This window comes from Patiria miniata, unplaced genomic scaffold, assembly GCF_015706575.1.
Source record: "Patiria miniata isolate m_02_andy unplaced genomic scaffold, ASM1570657v1 HiC_scaffold_6, whole genome shotgun sequence".
Taxonomy (NCBI): Eukaryota; Metazoa; Echinodermata; class Asteroidea; order Valvatida; family Asterinidae; genus Patiria; species Patiria miniata.
This window is the reverse complement of record NW_024037073.1, coordinates 1586711-1603023: the sequence shown is the minus strand read 5'-3', so window position 1 is coordinate 1603023 and position 16313 is coordinate 1586711. Positions and strand designations below refer to the sequence as shown.

Sequence of the window (16313 nt, the reverse complement as noted above, 5' to 3'; positions counted from 1 at the left end):
ATCATAATAGTGTGCATAATCGCCATGCAGTTTTGAACAGCACCCCAATTAAAAGACGGTACATGCCCCGCCCCCCATCCCCCTCTAATTTCAGCACGGACGTGCAAGTGCCCTTTTCACGAACTCCCCCCCCCCCCGTAAAAATCAACTTCAAATTGTATATTCTATTTCAAATTTTTTAACAAACAAAAGTTTTGCTTCTATTTTGAGCTTCGGCAACATCATTTTTTGAACGTGGACGTGGGTGCGTGTGTCTAGTATTAGCAATCGTTCAATAATTTCTCATTAATAATAATGAGGTAACTGATAACATTACTTTTAATACTACAAGCAATCTAAACTAAAGAAAATGTACTTTTTGGGAGAGTACGTTGAAGCCGACCCCGGGTTACGATCTAAACTAAGAAAAGCAGATCAACTTAAGTTTCATCAACCATTACGTAACTCCCCCTTTCCCCACTGCATATGCACTGGACGGTAAAACACGTACACGTGAGTGTAAAAAAAAAGAGCTATAGACTGGTTCCAATTCTCCAATTATATTGTTTGAGGATTGGTCTAGTACCTAGCGGCGCGGTGCACTTCCAACCTCTGAACTCAAAACATCGTACGATGGAGATGAGCGCAAGGTGAATCGAGCGAATGTCACGTACGTAATCACTTTGCATACTCCAGCTGAACAAACTTGTGTGAGTCGAGGGGTCGAGCACTAGTGTGGTATTTCTTTCGAAGAAATGGCGACTAAATACAGGACTGTAATTTGTCTTCTGAGAAACGACCTGCGGTATCACGACAATGAGGTGAGAAGTGACATTTATACTCCAACGTTTCTGAAGAAATAGCAATTCTTGGGCTTAAGTTATGCGCGCGCGATCGGAAATTGGGGATGGCTGCAGTTCCCAACATTTTCCACAGCTACCCTGGAAATTTCCATGACGCGGGGATATGGCTGGGGCGCTTGGGGCAGAATGTACTAGCCTGATTTTTTTTGAAAAATTGTTTCAACCTGACACCACTTTTTCTTCATATATCATCTCAATGAAAAATGATGATAAGACAAGAATCTGGGACTGAGTCTGAGAAAAATTAGGCCCAAGTGCTAGCTGGAGTTACCCAGCCCTGAGTTTTATCATTGGGTTGTCTATTAGGGCTGGAGCAAATTTTTCTCAAAACTTGTAGTATTTGCAAAAAAAATTTGAAAAATGTTCAATTTTGTCCCCATTACACACTAATTGCAACTGCAACTCACCCCAAACTTGCCTGGAATAACCATTACACAGGTCCTTGAAGTAAAAAACGATCCACGATGAAGATTCAGCCTCCAATTGCAGTGAAAACAGGAGGAATAACCGCTAACTTGACAACCTTGCTGGATTGGCCAGGACCGCTATTGGTTTGTGCACAAAAAAAATTGTGTACAATGAATGGCGGTCGATTACCATGCACGTACAGCTCGCTGGTACTAGGCGTTTTTGCGGTCGGTGCATGACGTGACGCGAAGCGTAATACCCGATGACTGTTTCATGCATTAATAAGAGGTTCACTCGCATCACAGTGCGGTACTGGAACGGCAGTAACACTGCACTATGAATGCACGATAGCCGGCCAACTCGACGGTTGCCGTTCCAGTACCGCACTGTGATGCGAGTGAACCTCTTATTAATGCATGAAACAGTCATCGGGTATTACGCTTCCGCGTCACGTCATGCACCGACCGCAAAAACGCCTAGTACCAGCGAGCTGTACGTGCATGGTAATCGACCGCCATTCATTGTACACAATTTTTTTTGTGCACAAACCAATACCGGTCCTGGCCAATCCAGCAAGGTTGTCAAGTTAGCGGTTATTCCTCCTGTTTTCACTGCAATTGGAGGCTGAATCTTCATCGTGGATCGTTTTTTACTTCAAGGACCTGTGTAATGGTTATTCCAGGCAAGTTTGGGGTGAGTTGCAGTTGCAATTAGTGTGTAATGGGGACAAAATTGAACATTTTTCAAATTTTTTTTGCAAATACTACAAGTTTTGAGAAAAATTTGCTCCAGCCCTAATAGACAACCCAATGATAAAACTCAGGGCTGGGTAACTCCAGCTACCCAAGTGCCAAGATTAAAGTTTTCTTGTCTCTCCAACAAATCGGCGTCAGGTTCAGGTTGCAACATTTTCCGCATAGGCCTACATGTATGTACATCATTACTACATGTTACTCCGAGTAACTTGGACCCAACTGATCTCCTTTTATAACATTCGGACATGGTCTGGCGATAGTAGGGTCCAAGCTAATCTGTATATGCTGAGCAACACAATTTTGTCCTTGACCCAAAACCCAACATTGCCCCCCAAAAACATCAGATTTCACCCTCAAAACGGCCTCCAAATTACTAGATCATGTAGATACGCCACCTGAGGTACAAGTAGACATCGATGATTAAGATGGTTGTACTGAAGTTTACTTACGATCCGGATGAAAAGTGAAATTTCCCGTTCAATTTCGAGAGCGCGAGCTCCCCTCGCGATCGTGAACACGATAAATTTCCGACTCGTGTTAATGTTTGAACGACGCGATGTGGTCTTCATTCCCAGTGTACATTCCTGGTAAATTTGATAGTCCCCGTATCCCGAGTGCGATTCCGTTACCGAGCGCGTGTGCGCAATGCATGGATTATGATAATGAGTAGACTGAATCACGTTTGTAAACACAAGTGCATTTCGAATGGTAAAAGGGAGTCACATAGATTTGTACTTCAAAACGTATGGTAGATTTGTTGTTGACCAACATTCTGCTGAAATAGTTGAACTCCCTGACCCTTCTTCTCCCCTAATGATCTGTTTTCCTAACCTAGGTTCTCCACTGGGCCCATCAGAATGCAGACTACATCCTTCCACTGTATTGTCTAGATCCCCGTCACTACCATGGCACGTGGCACTTCTCTTTCCCAAAGACTGGTCCCCATCGACTCAAGTTCTTGCTAGAAAGCCTTCGAGATCTGAAAGAAACTCTTCGTCAAGTTGGCAGGTGAGATTTGGCTAACTCTGTTCCAGCTTATAGATTCTTTGCATAGCAGGCATCTTAGGCCAAAAAAAAAAAGTCTCCGGTTTCTGGTATGCGCGCGCGTCGCCGTAGCCAAGTGCGTTGGCAAAATGAAAAAGTTTTTTTTTCAATAAAAGATGATGTCTCAAAACCGCCAAACTCAATGGTGTGACTGGAATCCTGCTGCTGCACAATTTTAACGTGTTTTTAGATGGGGTTATGATCGAGAATAAGCTTTATGTGGCCTCTCCGGACTCCCATATATTTGCACTAAGTTTAGTCGGGCACAATTTGCAGTAATCAGCCGACATTTGAAGCAAAAAGACAGGTAAAAAAAAAAAAAAAGCTGCGTCGCCGCACCACTTTTTGGGCAAGCTCCATACCAGAAACCGGAGACTTTTTTTTTGGCCTTAGAGAGGGCTGTTTTGTTATTTTAAATTCTTGTAACACTGAACTAAATGCATATCCCTGTGCCTCCAAGATGGGTTCCAATGAAAAAGGAATGTAGGTGTAATGGAAATAAATCCAAAACTGCTAGTTTGTTTTCTCCTTGATGATGGATTGTAAGATTTGAAAACTTAACTAATGAAAAATATGTTTTTAGGTTTCTTCACTGAGCTCTGATTAGTGATGTTCGTGATGCTGAAATTGCCAATAGTATTTTTTTGTACAAGTATTCCTGAACACAAGGCCAGGAACCACATAATGTTTTGGTTATAAACTAAAAAGATATAGTGACAGAGACAATGCTCACACTTGGTATGAATTGCCAAGGATTTGAGGTAAAAGGGAAGCGAGATTTGGGATCTAGAAATCCAGAGAGAGGCAACGTGAAGGAAAAACACTTAACAAATATCTTGCATTACTAGCCATGGGAACTTTAACAGTGAATTAATGTCATGAGACTGCCAAGCAAATACAAATCTTGAAAATATTGCTCAGTACATCCAGGTGAAAAAAACTTACAAACTTTTTTTGAATTGTATGTCTTCCCAAATAGCAATCTTGTCATCAGTAGAGGCAAACCAGAGACCGTCATTCAAGACTTGATACGTCAACTTGGCCAGGAGAATGTGAAAGCTGTAGCATTACAACAAGAGGTAGATTCAATAGCTATGCTTAAAATCTTTTTGTCGGAGATTTTCAGACCTTGTTTTTGCACTTTTTATTGAACCCAAACAAAGATTTCAGCCTTTTTTGAGTTCATAGTGCCTTTCTCCAATAGTCCCTTGGACACTAAAAAAAGGCAGCTATTTGAAATTTCTGTTAAAAGACTACAGCGGAATTTGGTACGTTAAGTTTTGTTTGTCACAGATGTTGCGCATTCCACATCCATTTACATATCATGTAATTGGACAATGTTTCACAAGCTGCGTTGACGCGATTCTACAGCGATAGGTTAATTGCCCTGTTGAGTAATGTTACACTGGGCAGGCTTCTTACTCTGACAAGTGTTGCATGTCGATGCATTTGGCAGGGTTGCTAGACAAAGTACCATGGACGGTCAGGGCTAATTCAGTTTCTCTGAAACATTTTCTTTACTCTTCTAGGCCACAAGGGAAGAATTGGACGTAGAGGCTGCCATCGAGAAGTCCTGTCAGGTTCCCGTCCACAAATTCTGGGGTTCAACGCTCTACCACAAAGATGATATTCCCTTCAGAATAAGAGAGTAAGTTGCTGTTTAGTCGTCATTTCATTGCCACTACTTCTTGAAAAGTAACAATTGGCAGCATGATACCTGAACTTGAGTTCTTTCAAATCAATTTAGTTCAAGGGGTTTATAAATAAAAACAGGAATTATTTTTCAAAAATGCAGAGATTTTTATTCAGGTCACTGGTTTTCTGTATCAGTGTGAAAAACTGGCTCAGTTAGCAGATTCTTTTTTGTAACAGCATTCAACCTTCAATGTATATCGCAGTGTGCCATCTAAAAGGAAACAAAAAATCAGACGCACGTTAAAGATATTTTTGCATTGTTCTAGTGGTTGCGCTCTTTGTAACTTCCTGTGAGTAACATTAAAGGATGGATTCAGCTTCACATGTCGTGAAGTGCCATCATGTTCATATTGCTCTGTTACACACATTTGATCATTAACCCTTACCCTACTTGACCCTCCAACGCATGCCAATATGTGCCTCAAGAAAATCTCCTATGTTTTTTGCATGGCCCTCCAATATCTGCCATGTCATTTCAAGGGTAACTGGACAGGCACTCCAATACATGCCACAGAGAACAATGAGAGTCCTCTGATAACAAAGTGAGTGCCCCCAGCTGGTCAGTATCAGGCACCCTCCAGGGCCTCCAACTCCTGCCAATTGGAGCCTTCACTGCTAAGACTTGTTATCTGCCAAATAACTGCAGCTGGAGGGCATTGGCATAACCAACTGACATGCAGTAAACTACCCTCAGAGAGTAAGGGTTAATAAATAGAAAGTTGGCTTTTCATCATAATTATTAAATGTAGTCTGGAGGTGGGATACTAATAGAATTTAGAAAAAATTTGGTATAATTGTACATAAAATTCAGAAGCTACAGGGTGACGTTCGGTATAGCCGAATGTTCAGTATTCCGTTGTGCGTTACATCGATGTTCTACTGTACTACACTTTTTAAGGGGAATTTACTGCATTAAGATTGAAACTTTACAAAATCATTCAATTTTCCTGTGGTCTAATTCGAAATTGAAACCAAGTCATGTCAAATGTCTTTTCTCTCGTTGTAGTTTGCCGAATGTGTTCACCGAGTTCCGCAAGAAGACGGAGAACCGGTCAGATGTGCGCCCCACTCTGCCCATGCCCAGTAAGCTGAAGCCCCTCCCACCAGGGATAGATCCTGGCCACGCCCCTAGTGTGGAGGAGATGGGAATGAAAGGTATGTGCAAGAAGATGTTTGTCTCAACAAAGGATAAGTCCTTTGTAAAGACTTTCACTAGTATCATTAAAAAACATCAAACTAAAGATAAGAAAGTTTCCAATGTTACAAACATCAATGCTTTCGATACAATATTTTTTAGCAAATACGGATGTAAAATAAACAAATATACTAATGCCACTGTGCGGTAATTATTGTCCCTGTCACATATAAAGACCATATAAAGTTTTGTACATATTCAGCTGAAAAAAAAAAATGGTTGAGTATTCACACTGTTCATACTCGGCGCACAAGCGAAAGCGAACGTGAATTTTTGACGTCATGGCAAGTATTTGTGCTGCGAATTCGTAAAAGTTGAACACATTTCGACTTGGATGAATTTCGCAGCGAATGTTTCATGATGTCAACTTCGTTTCGCATTTGCTTTCGCATGAAGTGTGAACCGGGCTTGAGACTTACTGTCAGGTCTGATTGCTATTTTAAAATACCTGGATATTTTCAGCATACATTTTTTTTGTCAAAACATACCTATTCTTACCCAAAAAATTTGAATTCCTGAGTATGGGCTCTGTGGAGAAGTACCCCCTCAACGGTAAGAAGGGGAGAGTTGGGGGAGACCACTGGGAGAGACATTGGAACGCGTTGCTGATGACGCCTGATGCTCACACGAAGACACTATGGCTTTGTGTACATTCGGAATAAAACAAGTTGTGCATACTTGGCGCTATATGTGCGCAAACCAGTATGCGCATGCATAAGGCACCTAAATGTGCATGAAGTGAAAAGTAAGCTGTTGTGAGAATATAAAGCATTTGGACAACCTTAAAAGTGGTAATTTGTTTAAGATGTGTATATATTTAGATCAGATTGCTTTTTTCTCTTTTTTTTGTCTGACTAACAGATCCTGCGAGGGATGAACGGACTGCGTTTCCTTACAGCGGAGGGGAGAAGCAAGCCTTAGCAAGAATACAGCATTATTTCTGGGATTATGTGAGTCCAATCAGAGCTTTATAATATGTAAATCATTTGGTGAAAGAAGATTTAAGAATTTCGTCACTTAAATTGGCAAATGCCAGGGTTGAATTACTTTCAAAAGGACTCGATTAAAATTGAGAACAAGTCACCTTCATTAAAAAAAATTGTCTTTCACGGTAATTTTGCCACAATTTGAAAACAGCATCCAGTTTAAGAACAACTTTATAGAGTCAGATTTCTTCATTTTCTTTAATCATGAACTCCCAAAAATATCTGAAATCATCTCTTTGTTCGGGACGAAAAGTTTGACATTTGTACTTAAGTGCCCATTCATTGGCAGGTCACAATTCTTGAAACTATTCTACAAATTTCAGACTATTTGTCCTCGGCAAAAACATTGTGGAAAATTTAGGTTCATTTGAACTTACGAGACAATGTCAAGATCTATTAAAACAGAGCATCTACCAATAAACTTAAATCATACTTGACAGGTAAGTTCAATACTTTTGTTAATCTTTATTTTTCTTATTTGAATAGGACTATGTTTCATCGTATAAGGAGACACGCAATGGCCTCATCGGGGCAGATTACTCCACTAAGTTTTCCTCCTGGTAAGATATGTTATTGGCTTTGTGCAACATCAGTTGAGGGCGCTATGCGTCTTTTTATACAAAGCCAAATGAAGGCATTAAACTCTCTGAGGATGGAAATGATTTTCCTAATTATGATTTGTAAATTTATCTATTTATTATTTTTTTTGGCAAGAATATCTGCACTTTTCTGCTGACATAATTGGGGTCTGTCCACCTTGAATATACAGGGACTCGTGTACCTTGATTTGTCTTTTTGGCCAAACAAAACTTTTTTTCACGTAGGGATCTGATTCATAACTTATTTTGATCTCATTGTGCCCAAAACCACAAATTACTCTTAACAACATCTGCGTTTGGCAGCAAGTGGAGTACTAGGGTGGTGCATTTTCAAATACTTTAGTATTCGATTATTGTTACTTTGGAAATGAATTGATCAGGCAAACATGCTCTAGCCTAAACTGGCCATTATTGGTATCTGCATGCGCATGTGCTTGGGCCTTTGTCGAAAATTGACAAAGGGCTTATTATAATATAAGAACAGATAGCAGTATGGTTGATATATATGATAGATATATGATGGTTGATAGCAGTATGGTTGAAAGTTGAGATCATGTTCCGCATGGAAGCTCTTAAATCGTGCGATAAATTGGTCATCAAAAGTTGGCAATTGACATACAATAAAGGACACAAGTGAAACATTTTTCATCGTCTCCCAAGACCTCTCTCACAGTTGTCAAATATTTGAATCAAAAAGTAATAGCTTTTCAGTTCCCTTGATGATTGAATATTTAAATATTTGGAATATACGGCACATAATAGCCCCCAGACCCCTCAAACCCCCCCCCCCCCAACCCCCCCCCCCAAAGAGTACCCCAATATCCCCTGCCCCCCCCCCCCCAAAAAAAAAAACCCCAAAAAGCAAACAAAGCAAAACATTTTAGACTGTGGTTTGTTTTGGTTTTGGCATACCTCTTGTGGTTGTGTGAAATATTCAACTGCCGTTTGTAATTTACAGGTTAGCTCTAGGATGTTTGTCACCGCGGAAAATCTACGAAGAAATCCGGAAATACGAGAAAGAAAGAAGAGCCAACCAGTCAACTTACTGGTATGTAAATCAGCATGTTGAGTGACTCATTTTAGGATGAAATAATTCTAACGATGGTTTGTGAATGGTTTGTAGAATGTCAGGCCACATATAAATGGGCACGTACATGCACATTTTAGACTTTTCTTTCCAAAACAAAGAGGCTTTAATAGACACTTAACTGATCTTTATCAACTTTTTGGATAGTCAAAATCAAATTTTATTCTGGATTAGAGTTTATATTGCCCCTCTCTTCTGTTTTGCTCCATACTTTGCATTTTTCTCAAACCCCTTTGTATTCCTGAATCTTGGTTCAATTTCATAATAAAAAAAATCAAAGGAAGTTGTCACCTGTTTACATACTTACAATTAGCAATAATTTTTTTTCCTTTGATGTAAGTCTGTGAGCAATATAGTTGCATGGATTCATATACAGTTGACGTTAGGTTCTTTTTATTTTATTTTTTTAGGGTCGTGTTTGAGCTTTTGTGGAGGGATTACTTCAAGTTTGTTGCCCTCAAGTTCGGAGACAGATTATTCTACCTTAGCGGTGAGAACATGTAATATTTTAATTTCTGACCACCCACCCCACCCCTCTTCCAGTATCCCAAATTAACCAGACCTGATAGGAGCCCAATGTTTTATTTCCAAATTGTATATGGCTCCCTCACTAACCGACGTGACCCGGCCTACATACAGGTACCAGAAAGTCAGCATCGCCATTGTAGTAGGCAAAGATCATATAGCGCCACACACAGTAGGTAGTAGGCAAGACTTCAAAGCTGTGATGATGGCAAAAACTGAGAAATATGCGGAATCAACATTTAGTCGGCAAAATGAAGTGAAAATAAGCCCTACTGTCTAGTTTACAATGCACGATGTGGTTGCTCACCAAACGCTTGCCTACTGCAATGGTGGCCAATCACAGGGTAATTGGATGGTCACATGATACTTTGAAATCGTATGATGACACGCTATGACTAAGTGATTAGCTGGATACAGCATTAGCTTTGCTGGTAGTCCAGGAACCTACGAAACTTGACTTGTAACTCGACTTGCAATTTTGCTTGTGACGGACTTGTGATTGACTTATGATTGACTTGTGATTGACTTGTGATTGACTTATGATTGACCTGAGGTTCACTTGTGATTGACTTGTGACTACTAAACGTGTGGTTGTTTTGCGATTGTCTTGTTATGGATTACATTGGATTGACTTGTGATTGAGTCAAAGTCTGTAAGTTTGAAAGATTGTGATAGAGGTGCCAGAAAGGATATATTTTCAATTTCATTATGTGTTCGAAAGTTGGCCAATGAGAGAGGTTCGTGGGCTAATAAATATGTATGAAAGATGATACCAACTGACCCCAACATGGCCATTAATTTGTCTGCTCAGGTCTCCTTGGTAACCACAGAGAGTGGCGTGAGAATAAAGCCCTCTTTGATGCCTGGAGGGAAGGGCGGACCGGGGTCCCCTTTGTCGATGCTAATATGAGAGAGTTAGCCGCTACTGGGTTCATGTCCAACCGAGGACGACAGAACGTAGCTAGCTTCCTGACCAAAGATCTCAAGCTGGATTGGAGGCTGGGAGCTGAGTGGTTTGAGCATCTGCTGGTAAGTAGACGTTGAACTTGTAAAAGAGGGTCCCCATGCTTCTTAAAATACATTTTTAATTGAATTGATCATTTGTTAGCATTACAAAGGATATGAACTTTCCAATGAGACACTGAATAAAAATATTAGGCCAAACCAAGTTATCAATTTTTTTCGATTCAGCTTATTAATTAGGAGCGAGACATTCAGAATAGACTTGACTCAAGTCGGACTTAAGTTGATATCCACAACACACACTGCCATAACCCAGCCCTGAATTCCATGATGCAACGTCATGCCCTGAGTGCAACAAGTGTTATATTAACACGCATTCCACTTCAGTGTGTGTATGTGTGAACACATACTGGGTAGGCCTGCACCGCGTTATGGGACATTTTTTTGTTGGTGTTGGCAGATTGATCATGATGTGTGCAGTAACTATGGCAACTGGCTATACTGCGCTGGAGTTGGCAACGATCCAAGACAGGACCGGAAGTTCAACATGATCAAACAAGGACTGGACTATGATGCACAGGTTGGTATCCCAACGACTCTTCATTTATTGATTATCACCACTCACTTCACCTTCTGATTCCGTGGTGGTGGTGGGGGAGACTATGCGAGGCTATGGGTACACGAATAACAAGGCATTAAGAGAGGTGCTGTACACACCCCCTGGACTCTCAGCAACTCCAATCTCATTTAAGCTACTCACCTTTCCATTCTTTTTCCATGGGGTGACTACTGGTACCTGAACTACAAGGTATCAAGGGAGGTGCTGTACACACCCCCTGGACTACTAGCAGCTTCATGTTCAGCTTCTCACTTTGCCATTCTTTTTCTGCAGGGTGACTATGTGAGGCTATGGGTACCTGAACTACAAGGCATTAAGGGAGGTGTTGTTCACGCCCCCTGGACTCTCAGCAGCTCCAATCTCATTTAAGCTACTCACTTTTCCATTCTCTTTCCATGGAGTGACTATGGGTACCTGACCTACAAGGTATCAAGGGAGGTGCTTTACACACCCCTGGACTACTAGCAGCTGCATGCTCATTCAAGCTACTCACTTTGCCATTCTTTTTCTGCAGGGTGACTATGTGAGGCTATGGGTACCTGAATTGCAAGGCATTAAGGGAGGTGCTGTACACACCCCCTGGATTCTCAGCAGCTCCATGCTCATTCAGGCTAATGTCAGACTAGGCCACAGCTACCCACTGCCTGTCGTCAAGGCACCCGAGTGGAACAAGCACATGCGACCTCAGGTGAGTTGTATGGTTTGTTGAGTTACTACACCTCTCACATAGTTACGAGCCAAACATGTAAACATTTTTTACTAATTGTTGCTTCATCATAAAAATAGCTAGCCTTCATGTATGATGCACCTACTATCGCCAAACGGGTCGGTAGTGCCAGGAAATTGCGTCAAGATCACACTTGTTCCACGAGAATCACACAATGGCTCAGTTTTGTGACCTGAGGATGACTTTTTTTGCTTGATACCAATGATTCCGTCACAATGCAAGCAAATCGCAGGTTGACCAGAGGCCGCCCTTAGTAAGACTGGTGCTACTTATTTGCTTTGCACCTGTTACCTGGATTCAAACCCAACCCAGGTCCACATGTGGATTACTCCTTCAGTCCCTCCCTAATTTCATGCATCTTCCATCATTTTGGGTTTTTTCTCTCACCTCAAAAACACCAAACATTTCCCCACTGTCTTCTCCCTACACATTTCTTCAGGCTTCAAAGCTACAGTGACCTGTGCACTTGAGGAACCTTTGATTTCTTTACCCAGAAAGTATTAAAATGCATTAACGTAAAATACTTGTTTTCATTTTTCAGGAAAGGGGAAAGAGTGGCAAGGGACCAGGACAGAGACAGCAAACCAGAGGGATTGACTTCTACTTTTCCAGCGGCAAACAGGGCAAGTTCAAGAAGTGAGACGGGCAAGCGGATGCAAGCAGATCTGATTGAACATGGAGAAGAAAAACGCAGACTTGTGGTCAGATTTGGATCATTCAAAACCTTGGCTGTGATCAGTGGACTATAAATATGAATGATATTCCCTCAAGTTCGTCATTGTTGTATTTTGAGGTGGCATTTGCTTGAGAGATCCATCTTGTTGGGTGGGCCAAGTTTGAACCAGTTTAATTTTTGTAAAAGGCTGTTTGCATTCAACTTCCACCTGTGAGGTGTTACTATTATTTCATTCCTTCACAATGAATGTGTAAGAGGTCTCTCTGCTGTTTTACAAACTACGCACCTGAAAGATACATATAGCTGCAATGCTAATGATCTATACACAGAGTACTTGCGGTCTCAGTTGGTATTTCTGTTTCAAATATGTGCCTGTTAAAAGAAAATTGTGGGCATTCTAAAGAGACATGCTGACTCTTTGACACAGTTGTTGGTCAATACAGGGTGAGTAAAAAAACGAAACCCAAATGCGGGGACCATTGTTTAAGTGAAGTTCTGCATGTAGCACTTTCAAAATCTAGAATATGAAAGCCCAATTCATAAGCTTTCTTTTATTACAAGAATCATTCACATCACTCATGTACTTTTCAAGTTACGGGGTTTTAAACACAACTGCCATTTTAAAGTTCTGTCCACGGATCACTAAAAAGGTGTGCGTTCTTTCAGTAAAACGAAAACAATTCACACACATCCATATGTGATTTGTTTTCGTTTTGCTTGAAAGAACACTGAACTTTTTGGGATCCATGGACAGAACCTTAAAACGGCGGTTGTGTTTAAAATCCTGTAACTTGAAAAGTACATGAGTGATGTGAATGATTCTTGTACTAAAAGCAAGCTTATGAATTGGGGTTTTATATTCTAGATTTTGAAAGTGCTACATGCAGAACTTCACTAAAACAATGGTCCTGACATTTGGGTTTCGTTTCTTTTGACCTTACCCTGTACAGTGGAGAGATCTGTTCAGCCCTGCTCCATTACGTTTTAATCATTCAAAACCATTATGTGCAGAAAAATGTTTAACAAAAGTCTTACATGTGTGCACATGTACATGAGAGCATGGTTGGAACATACAGTGTTGCATTGAACAGGTCCACATGTTGCACACATGTGCATTTGGCAAGGCTTAACGGATCCGTCCTTTGGTACGTGTACGCCAATTGTGCTGGTCTATTTTGATGACCTAAGTATTCTGCCTTTATAAGTTCACATTCATAGATTTATTGCAAATTTGACTAAACTCATAGATCTTGTGCTATAAAGGTTGTATAGGCCTACAATATCTAGAAAATAATGGTTTAAACAAATCCAATTTGCATACTAAAGTTTCCAAAATGGTTGATGCTGTATACAGATTTTTTTTTCTGAAGGGTCCAAACCACTCTTTATTTTGTTTATTTATAACTTTTTATTGCATGTTGAAATTCATTATAACATAAGCTCTCCTTTCTTTATCTATATTTTCAATTGCATGTTTTCAGTCAAAATACCAAAAATATGGAAGCTGTTTACCAAAAAGTATTTATTTTGTGAAACTTGTTTTTCTTATTTATATTTATAACTTGGCAGCAAGAATCTTTCCTGATGAACTCAGATAAAAGTGGTACAGTAGAACGCCGCTGTAACGAACATCGCGGGATCCACAGAAATTGTTTGTAATAGCGATCATTCGGTATAGCGATTTTAAGCTGCCGATGCTCCGGTACTCTCTTCTCCATAAATAGCGCCCTTCAGAACTTCACCCTGCATGCCCTGGTAGTTACTGAAGGACGTTTTTTTCCCCCAACTTTCACTCGTGAGGTAACGCACCGAGTATACAGTGTTTACACGTCGGTGAAGGGCAAAAGCTAATTTGATTTACATCACCCCGACGCAAAATTCCATCTTATGAATAGACTTTGAACACGTTCCGACTATTGAGTCGTGTAATTACACAGTTTTTGTGCTTAATACTACCTACAGCAACGGGTGGCATTTCCCTTCTATTCGGTGTTCAGTATAGATGAATGTTTGGTATAGCGACTTTCCACTGTAAAACGTTCATCCAACTTAGTTTGAATACATGTAGTATAATGTATTGAAAGATGTAGATTGACAGTGTTAATATGGCAATATTTCGAATTGAAAGGATTTGTAGTAGCAGTTTAGCTTGGAGGAAACTATGATAACACGTATAAAGATAATGCTGGCAATAAAAACTCTAAAGTTGAAGATAAAATAATAATTTTCAGTCTCAATGGTCTTTCTCCAATTTCTTTTGTCAGTGGTCATTTGAGTTACAGATCCGTTACCTTGTACAATGAGAATCGGTAGGAACTCAGCATTTCCATACAATGATGCCGTTTCAACAATACATCAGTGATATTTATGCATGAACAAAACTTGCAAAACAAAAACCGATTTGTGTATGCACTTAAACATAGAATACATTTTGTCATTTGTACATTTGCTTTTGAAGCAAATATTGGCCAACGGCCTAGCCTCTACGGTCGGGATTGCAGTTCTGTTTTGGCGGAAGTCTACCACCAGGCCTGAACTTGCACACCACCAAAAGAACACCCTCACACCTCCCAAGCGGACTGACCCCCCTAAAGGGGGACTGGGGAAGGATGGGGACCTGACACCAGATCTGTGATTTGGAAGGTTATTTATTCGCCTACCCAGGCGCCTTGTGGATCTCTCATCTTTACAGGCCACTCGCCTGTATTCCAGCTCTTATGATAGGAATTACTCAACCATCGATTCGGGAATTATAAGAATGAATTGACTAAATTGACCTAACCCACACAAAGTATAAGGCTCCCCACAGTCACCAGAAATGATTGGCACTCTTTCACAAATGCCCATGTTAACCATTTTTATAGTGAAAGATTTAAAAAGCTGGTTAAACATTTTAAAATTTTATTCTAATTAAAGGTCAATTCTTAAAATTTGAATGCTGGTAGTTGCACAATGAATAAAAATGATAAGAATGAAAAAAATAGATAAACAAGAGACTTTCTAGTATGGACTGAATATTTAATGCAGACATTCCACAGTTAAACTTGCATATATATTTTCTTTTTTAGACAAGGAATAAAAGTACATTTCCCATTAATAATTTGCACCTGCATCAAAATATAATTATAAACAAAACAATAGGTAAAACATTTTTTTTAAAGTTCTGTAAAAGCTACCAATGTGGTCGCATCTTAAAGGACGATTCATCAGTAATTTGAATATTTAAATTTTAAACATGAAAATGAATTAAACAGCTGCAAACTGACAGGATTGACCTAAAATCTACTAATCAAAAAATTAAAATTGCCTGAAATATAATAATAATAATGGCCAAGTCTTATATAGCGCACATATCTACCAACTATTAGGTACTCAAGGCGCCAATTAATATGAATTTTTTTTTTAAAGACAGGTAGATGAAAAAAAGAGAAGACATATTGCTAAAACATACCTTTTAATACCGCTAAAATAAAAGCATACGATAAAACAACAGACTACAATATCTTCCATAAGAACTAAAAAGTGATTCCAATTCAATTTACAGTCACCTATGTCGGCGTGTTACTTTCAGTCCCATTTCCTCAAAACCACAAAAATCCCTCTGTATAAGTCGGTATCGTGCTCTGCGGTTTGCAAGAAGTGTGGAGTGAAAAGTCCCACACACTGCTAACTGACATCTGTTTATCAATGGCACGGCCCGTGATTGATGCATCGTCCAGCAGTGTACATTATTGTGTGCATCGTTCGCTTACACGTGCGCGATCAAAAAGGGGTTTTCCCAATAGCACATCAATACCAGTACCCCCTCTCGACTGCACGCATGCGCTCTGTTCATTTTGGGGGTCCCCTTATTGTACCAGTACCATGCACACATTTAATTCGTGACTGTACACGTACGTACGTGCACAATGTACACTACAATTTACATGGACGTACAGTATGCAAGCGATCTGTATATCGTACCACTGTTAACGCTAGCTGGCCGCGCCGTCCTTGCTTCGTACGTACGTAGATCAATACCACAGCCTGTTTGTGATGATAAACATTGAGGATATATTTGCTGGAATCATGGAATCAACCATGGATGTAGAAATAAACCAGGGTAAATCAAAGCCTTTGAATTTTAGCCATGAATCTTGTTTGCATGATCTAGATACAGATGCGCATAGGCCATTAATTCAATCTATTTTTT

The 16313-nt window shown here is 40.1% G+C and overlaps 1 protein-coding gene across 2 annotated transcripts; it reads left to right on the top strand.

Annotated features, from left to right (window-relative positions):
* The first annotated feature begins 655 nt into the window (after positions 1 to 655).
* On the top strand, positions 656 to 12110 carry LOC119742895 (cryptochrome DASH-like). 2 transcript variants are annotated; one of them, XM_038219145.1, is made up of 13 exons: positions 656 to 800; positions 2841 to 3013; positions 4029 to 4128; positions 4579 to 4697; positions 5751 to 5899; positions 6801 to 6889; positions 7412 to 7485; positions 8483 to 8572; positions 9022 to 9101; positions 9948 to 10165; positions 10560 to 10679; positions 11233 to 11406; positions 11987 to 12110. In XM_038219145.1, exons 1-13 carry the CDS (start codon positions 735 to 737, stop codon positions 12083 to 12085), a joined length of 1551 nt encoding a protein of 516 aa, XP_038075073.1. In that variant the 5' UTR covers positions 656 to 734; the 3' UTR covers positions 12086 to 12110. The 2 variants fall into 2 exon arrangements, with proteins under 2 accessions (XP_038075073.1, XP_038075074.1); XM_038219146.1 differs by lacking the exons at positions 11233 to 11406; positions 11987 to 12110 and adding an exon at positions 10992 to 11093.
* The last annotated feature ends 4203 nt before the right edge of the window (positions 12111 to 16313 follow it).

Excerpts from the sequence above, each read along its gene's own strand:
- LOC119742895 (XM_038219145.1), top strand. The coding sequence starts at position 735 with ATGGCGACTAAATACAGGACTGTAATTTGTCTTCTGAGAAACGACCTG. Across the intron at positions 6,890-7,411 it reads AGCATTATTTCTGGGATTAT|GACTATGTTTCATCGTATAA; the intron begins GTGAGTCCAATC and ends TTATTTGAATAG. Across the intron at positions 8,573-9,021 it reads GCCAACCAGTCAACTTACTG|GGTCGTGTTTGAGCTTTTGT; the intron begins GTATGTAAATCA and ends TTATTTTTTTAG.